This window comes from Nanorana parkeri, unplaced genomic scaffold, assembly GCF_000935625.1.
Source record: "Nanorana parkeri isolate BGI_ZX_2015 unplaced genomic scaffold, ASM93562v1 scaffold3630, whole genome shotgun sequence".
In the NCBI taxonomy this organism is placed as follows: domain Eukaryota; kingdom Metazoa; phylum Chordata; class Amphibia; order Anura; family Dicroglossidae; genus Nanorana; species Nanorana parkeri.
Window position 1 is genome coordinate 28,156 of NW_017309898.1, and position 8,424 is coordinate 36,579.

Sequence of the window (8,424 nt, forward strand, 5' to 3'; positions counted from 1 at the left end):
GGATCTTTATGTGTAAAGCTGAACTCCGGGGAGGTGGCTGAGTACAGATATATGGGAGACGTTCTACCTGTGTGGTTACCTATCCAGTCCTGAGATTTACACAGCTCAGCCAGGGGGTGACGCCACTCTCTATGCTACAGGTATGGACTGTAGGAGGAATATAGTGGACTCCTCTCTCCACCCCCCAGCCTGTGATTGGACAGTGAAAAGAGAAGGAGCAGACTGATGAAATGATCCACCTGGTCACTCTGCTCTCCCCTCCTATCAGCCCACTGCTACATGTGTAGAGAAATGGCGGCATGGTTACCTCTTTACAGTACTTGGTGACGGCTGAGCCAAGAGGATGCTCGCTGTTGCTCTCTGCAGTTCCCACAATGGCCACCAGCTTGTTCGTTGGCATCCTGTTGCTTTCTACTAACACCTTCACCTGCATAACGACTGGAGATCCGTGAGTGATGGTCCCGGTCTTATCGAACACCACAGTCTTCACCTGAACATACATGATACGTGTTAAGAAGTCATGATGGTGGACAGGATGGTGGAAGTCATGATGGTGGACAGGATGGTGGAGGTCATGATGGAAGTCATGATGGCGGTCATGATGGTGGACAGGATGGAGGTCATGATGGTGGACGTCATGATGGTGGACAGGGTGGAGGTCATGATGGTGGACAGGATGGTGGAGGTCATGATGGAGGACGTCATGATGGTGGACAGGATGGAGGTCATGATGGTGGACGTCATGATGGTGGACAGGGTGGAGGTCATGATGGTGGACATGTGTCCTCACAGGGGACCATTATGAAGACTTATTGTCTAGGAACTCTATCGCCGCCATAGCTCCCCCCCTCCCCCCCACTTGAAGCTGACACTCGGCACCGGGCCGCATATTTTGAATGGCTGCTCGGTGTGAGAACTGACAGTGCTGCGCTAGCGGGAGGCTGAAGTAGAAGGCACGCGGGGACTTGGTGGACACGGGGTCATGGCGCACCAGGTGAGAACCGAGGATCTAGATTGATTTTCACCAATGAAGTCTCTTTATGGGAGTTTAGATCGGTAACGCCGGCATGACGCAAACACTAAATCTATACTACGTGCCCCCCCCCGCCCCCAGGACACATAACACGGGTGAGCCCTTACATGCAGACTGCGGCTCTATGAGGGGGTAAAGGTCGGAGTCCTCCTGGGACCCCTCGATTTGGACTAACAAGACGTTTCTGTGGTTCTTGCTGGTTGTCTGGTTGTCGCTTCTCAGGAGTTGCTGAATATTACTGACTCTGCAGCTGATCCCACATCCCGGCACGGCCTGGAAATCCGAACAGGTACCCAACGTCTCCGCTTTCAGCACCTGAGTACACAACACAACAATTCAGCGACAGAGACCGGAAATATGAGACAGCAAAGAGTAGTCTGGTGTGTACACACCGGATACAACCTCAGCCATCTGTCCTGGTAACATTGTAGTCTTCATATCCAAGACAATCCACCCTCACGTCCTGTAGTGTCATCACTTCCTGTTGTAGCCTCACTTCCTGTAGTGTCATCACTTCCTGTTGTAGCCTCACTTCCTGTAGTACCCTCACTTTCTGTAGTACCCTCACTTTCTGTAGTACCCTCACTTCCTGTAGTACCCTCACTTCCTGTAGTGTCATCACTTCCTGTAGTGTCATCACTTCCTGTAGTACACTCACTTCCTGTAGTACCCTCACTTCCTGTAGTACCCTCACTTCCTGTAGTGTCCTCACTTTCTGTAGTGTCACCAGAACAGAAATTGGAGGGAAATCCCCTCAATGGGGGCACTTCTATAAGGGTGAGGTGATCCCTCACTTCCTGTAGGCTTTACAACAGAAGCGATCCTGGCGACTTACCTGTCGCCAGATCGCTTCTGCGTCCCGAAGAAGGGGCCGCCCCCCCCCCCCCCCCGCCCCCCCCCCCCCCTCCCATCCACGGGAATTATTTCTTATCACAGGAATAGACGGATCTTTATGTGTAAAGCTGAACTCCGGGGAGGTGGCTGAGTACAGATATATGGGAGACGTTCTACCTGTGTGGTTACCTATCCAGTCCTGAGATTTACACAGCTCAGCCAGGGGGTGACGCCACTCTCTATGCTACAGGTATGGACTGTAGGAGGAATATAGTGGACTCCTCTCTCCACCCCCCAGCCTGTGATTGGACAGTGAAAAGAGAAGGAGCAGACTGATGAAATGATCCACCTGGTCACTCTGCTCTCCCCTCCTATCAGCCCACTGCTACATGTGTAGAGAAATGGCGGCATGGTTACCTCTTTACAGTACTTGGTGACGGCTGAGCCAAGAGGATGCTCGCTGTTGCTCTCTGCAGTTCCCACAATGGCCAGCAGCTTGTTCGTTGGCATCCTGTTGCTTTCTACTAACACCTTCACCTGCATAACGACTGGAGATCCGTGAGTGATGGTCCCGGTCTTATCGAACACCACAGTCTTCACCTGAACATACATGATACGTGTTATTCCTCCATGCACCACATGACCAAAGACTCCATGCAGACAGATGAGGTTCAAGATTAGATCTAAGAAAACGTTCTGACCCGTAATAAGCCGGAAACCTGAACACAGGAAGTCTCTCACCTGCAGGTTATAGTGCCGCATACAGAAGCATTGGACACACTGCCAAACAAGGGACACAGGAAGTCTCTCACCTTCAGGTTATAGTGCCGCCTACAGAAGGATTGGACACACTGCCACACAAGGGACACAGGAAGTCTCTCACCTTCAGGTTATAGTGCCGCCTACAGAAGGATTGGACACACTGCCACACAAGGGACACAGGAAGTCTCTCACCTTCAGGTTATAGTGCCGCCTACAGAAGGATTGGACACACTGCCACACAAGGGACACAGGAAGTCTCTCACCTTCAGGTTATAGTGCCGCCTACAGAAGGATTGGACACACTGCCACACAAGGGACACAGGAAGTCTCTCACCTTCAGGTTATAGTGCCGCCTACAGAAGGATTGGACACACTGCCACACAAGGGACACAGGAAGTCTCTCACCTTCAGGTTATAGTGCCGCCTACAGAAGGATTGGACACACTGCCACACAAGGGACACAGGAAGTCTCTCACCTTCAGGTTATAGTGCCGCCTACAGAAGGATTGGACACACTGCCACACAAGGGACACAGGAAGTCTCTCACCTTCAGGTTATAGTGCCGCCTACAGAAGGATTGGACACACTGCCACACAAGGGACACAGGAAGTCTCTCACCTTCAGGTTATAGTGCCGCCTACAGAAGGATTGGACACACTGCCACACAAGGGACACAGGAAGTCTCTCACCTTCAGGTTATAGTGCCGCCTACAGAAGGATTGGACACACTGCCACACAAGGGACACAGGAAGTCTCTCACCTTCAGGTTATAGTGCCGCCTACAGAAGGATTGGACACACTGCCACACAAGGGACACAGGAAGTCTCTCACCTTCAGGTTATAGTGCCGCCTACAGAAGGATTGGACACACTGCCACACAAGGGACACAGGAAGTCTCTCACCTTCAGGTTATAGTGCCGCCTACAGAAGGATTGGACACACTGCCACACAAGGGACACAGGAAGTCTCTCACCTTCAGGTTATAGTGCCGCCTACAGAAGGATTGGACACACTGCCACACAAGGGACACAGGAAGTCTCTCACCTTCAGGTTATAGTGCCGCCTACAGAAGGATTGGACACACTGCCACACAAGGGACACAGGAAGTCTCTCACCTTCAGGTTATAGTGCCGCCTACAGAAGGATTGGACACACTGCCACACAAGGGACACAGGAAGTCTCTCACCTTCAGGTTATAGTGCCGCCTACAGAAGGATTGGACACACTGCCACACAAGGGACACAGGAAGTCTCTCACCTTCAGGTTATAGTGCCGCCTACAGAAGGATTGGACACACTGCCACACAAGGGACACAGGAAGTCTCTCACCTTCAGGTTATAGTGCCGCCTACAGAAGGATTGGACACACTGCCACACAAGGGACACAGGAAGTCTCTCACCTTCAGGTTATAGTGCCGCCTACAGAAGGATTGGACACACTGCCACACAAGGGACACAGGAAGTCTCTCACCTTCAGGTTATAGTGCCGCCTACAGAAGGATTGGACACACTGCCACACAAGGGACACAGGAAGTCTCTCACCTTCAGGTTATAGTGCCGCCTACAGAAGGATTGGACACACTGCCACACAAGGGACACAGGAAGTCTCTCACCTTCAGGTTATAGTGCCGCCTACAGAAGGATTGGACACACTGCCACACAAGGGACACAGGAAGTCTCTCACCTTCAGGTTATAGTGCCGCCTACAGAAGGATTGGACACACTGCCACACAAGGGACACAGGAAGTCTCTCACCTTCAGGTTATAGTGCCGCCTACAGAAGGATTGGACACACTGCCACACAAGGGACACAGGAAGTCTCTCACCTTCAGGTTATAGTGCCGCCTACAGAAGGATTGGACACACTGCCACACAAGGGACACAGGAAGTCTCTCACCTTCAGGTTATAGTGCCGCCTACAGAAGGATTGGACACACTGCCACACAAGGGACACAGGAAGTCTCTCACCTTCAGGTTATAGTGCCGCCTACAGAAGGATTGGACACACTGCCACACAAGGGACACAGGAAGTCTCTCACCTTCAGGTTATAGTGCCGCCTACAGAAGGATTGGACACACTGCCACACAAGGGACACAGGAAGTCTCTCACCTTCAGGTTATAGTGCCGCCTACAGAAGGATTGGACACACTGCCACACAAGGGACACAGGAAGTCTCTCACCTTCAGGTTATAGTGCCGCCTACAGAAGGATTGGACACACTGCCACACAAGGGACACAGGAAGTCTCTCACCTTCAGGTTATAGTGCCGCCTACAGAAGCATTGGACACACTGCCAAGCAAGGGACACAGGAAGTCTCTCACCTTCACCGAACATAGACCTTGGGAGGGAAGACACCGAACATAGACCTTGGGAGGGAAGACACCGAACATAGACCTTGGGAGGGAAGACACCGGACCATAGACCTTGGGAGGGAAGACACCGGACCATAGACCTTGGGAGGGAAGACACCGAACCTTAGACCATAGACCTTGGAAGGGAAGACACCGAACATAGACCTTGGGAGAGAAGACACCGAACATAGACCATAGACCTTGGGAGAGAAGACACCGGACCATAGACCATAGACCTGGGGAGAGAAGACACCGAACCTTAGACCATAGACCTTGGGAGGGAAGACACCGAACCATAAACCATAGACGTTGGGAGGGAAGAGACCGGACCATAGACCATAGACCTTGGGAGGGAAGACACCGGACCATAGACCATGGGAGGGAAGACACCGGACCATAGACCATGGGAGGGAAGACACCGAACCTTAGACCATAGACGTTGGGAGGGAAGACACCGAACATAGACCTTGGGAGAGAAGACACCGAACATAGACATTGGGAGGGAAGACACCAGACCATAAACCATAGACGTTGGGAGGGAAGACACCGGACCTTAGACCATAGACCTTGGGAGGGAAGACACCGAACCTTAGACCATAGACCTTGGAAGGGAAGACACCGAACATAGACCTTGGGAGAGAAGACACCGAACATAGACCTTGGGAGAGAAGACACCGAACATAGACCATAGACCTTGGGAGAGAAGACACCGGACCATAGACCATAGACCTGGGGAGAGAAGACACCGAACCTTAGACCATAGACCTTGGGAGGGAAGACACCGAACCATAAACCATAGACGTTGGGAGGGAAGAGACCGGACCATAGACCATAGACCTTGGGAGGGAAGACACCGGACCATAGACCATAGACCTTGGGAGGTAAGACACCGGACCATAGACCTTGGGAGGGAAGACACCGGACCATAGACCAAAGACGTTGGGAGGGAAGACACCGGACCATAGAGCTTGGGAGGGAAGACACCGGACCTTAGACCTTGGGAGGGAAGACACTGGACCTTAGACCATAGACCATGGGAGAGAAGACACCGGACCTTAGACCATAGACCTTGGGAGGGAAGACACCGGACCTTAGACCTTGGGAGCTGCTCCACCTGATCCAACTAGAAGGGTGACGTGATAACTCCTCTACAGGGAAAGGACTCAAAGCCTAAACTGTGGTCAACACGGAGAAGGGGTTCCTCTCACAGAGCTGGGACCTGAGAAGAATGTTCTGGTAGAGGGAACACCAGAACCACGCCGAGGTAGAGGAGGTGCTCAGCCTGAAATCACCGAATCCCATAACGTTCAAGAGAAAAAAGGGTCCACGAACCAAATGGTTATCAGGGCAGACACTCACCTCACCAGGGACTACCAGGGATAACCTGGGGCAGACACTCACCTCACCAGGGACTAACCTGGGGCAGACACTCACCTCACCAGGGACTACCAGGAATAACCTGGGGCAGAGTGACCTCCAAGGAGTGGAATGGTGGTCCCTGAGCACACCTAGGAGGACCAAGGTTGAATCCCGCAGAGACAGCATGGCCATACAGGGAAAGGTACATGGGAACTCCCCATACAAGTATTAGGCAGGAGATAGGAGGCAGATCTCCTCACCACAAATTAGGAATGGAGTCCACATAAAGCTGAGGGACAAGCTCCCCCCCCTCCCCCCCCTAGGCCGAAGCCCTAAGGAACATCCCGCTTCAATATCTGCCCATCCTAGACCTATAAAGAAGGCCACACCTGAGCCTTGCCGGGAGTAGGATCGGCTCTCCTGGGCTGTCCAATCCTCCTGAAGGCGACATTATAACCGGAATGTGAAAGACTTCCTGTGTCCCTCAATGGACTAGAAGGAAATACTAGTTGCCTGGCTGCTTCCTGAACCTCCACCATGGAACAAGCATAATGGACGCACTGTGTCCTGTGTATATACACAACTGTTATTTCTGCTTTTATCCTTCATTCCATCTCAGTGCTGCTGATCTCCCGCAGCCTCTTTCCAGCTACTTCCTGTCTACATGCACTCCAGTGATGGCTGCACGCCATTTCTCAGGGCGGGCTTCCTGAGGGTGACAACAGTGGGCCGTGTCTGTGTAATGAGTGCTGACACAGCCCCTTGTAGTCTCCATGAGTGACAACGCAGGAGGACAGCGGGGACCCCAATGGCGGGATCACCAGGGAGCATTATAATGAGAAAATGACTTCTGAAATGAACATGTTAAAGATCATACAAGACAGTGACGGGGATCACGTCTACTTCATGTCACATGTCACCTCCACACGGGGCTGGTGGTCAGCGACTCAGAAACACGGAACTCACTCTGTGCGCCATTTCCAGCGGCTCGCCGCCCTTTATCAGGATTCCGTTCTGAGCGCCAACTCCTGTCCCAACCATGACGGCTGTTGGGGTTGCCAGGCCCAGGGAGCAGGGGCAGGCGATGCATAATACGGTTATTGCAGCTTGGAAGGCAAAACGCACGATCACCTCGCCCTGCGAAATGCTCTTGTTGTAGCCCTACAGAGGGGAGAATAGCAATATGGATCATCAATATGACTTCCCTATGCATCCCTACGCATCCCTATACATCCCTACGCATCCCTATACATGTATATACATCCCTACGCATCCCTACACATCCCTATACATCCCTACGCATCCCTATACATGTATATACATCCCTACACATCCCTATACATGTATATACATCCCTACGCATCCCTATACATCCCAATACATGTATATACATCCCTACACATCCCTATACATGTATATACATCCCTACGCATCCCTATACATCCCTACGCATCCCTATACATGTATATACATCCCTACGCATCCCTATACATCCCAATACATGTATATACATCCCTGTGCATCCCTATACATGTATATACATCCCTACGCATCCCCATACATCACTATACATCCCTGTGACGACACGGTGATGAGTTTATGAGGTAAATGTGTATTGGTGTTGGGTTATGTGTGAGTGCGTTATGCTGTGTGACCTGGTTATGGAAAGACTATCAGCACCCCTCCCCTCCCCTCCCCCTCGTTATCTCCCATTGTTCTCTGAGGGAGCTCAGAACAATGACATTCTGGCCAGGCTCCAGCTATGGCTGTCTGGAGCTCGTTAGCAGGTGGACACCTGTGGTGTTGAGCAGACCGATGGTCTGGGAGGGGGAGGGGGGATGTGATGGGATTATATTCTGATCTGATCACTTGCTGTATATAAGTTTGTGCAGTTGTTCAATAAATCAGAGTTTGTTTCACCTACACTCCAGCCTTGGCTAGTGACTGGGGGGTGTCACCTACACTCAAGCCTTGGCTAGTGACTGGGGAAACTGGGAGCTACAGATCAGCGGGTTCCAATATCTCCTCAGCAAGGAAGAAGACAGCGGCGGACATACTCATCCTGAGTACGGGGGTCCGTCACA

General features: G+C 51.9%; 1 protein-coding gene across 1 annotated transcript in view; it reads right to left on the reverse strand.

The window, feature by feature from the left end:
- Positions 1–8,424, reverse strand: part of LOC108803354 (copper-transporting ATPase 1-like) — a 17,857-nt gene that overhangs the window by 5,710 nt on the left and 3,723 nt on the right. The window contains exons 2-4 of the mRNA XM_018575202.1: positions 7,307–7,501; positions 2,285–2,467; positions 1,141–1,348 (exon numbers count right to left, since the gene is read on the reverse strand). Of these exons, the coding sequence (XP_018430704.1) occupies positions 1,141–1,348; positions 2,285–2,467; positions 7,307–7,501 (586 nt within the window). The remainder of the gene's footprint in view (positions 1–1,140; positions 1,349–2,284; positions 2,468–7,306; positions 7,502–8,424) is intronic.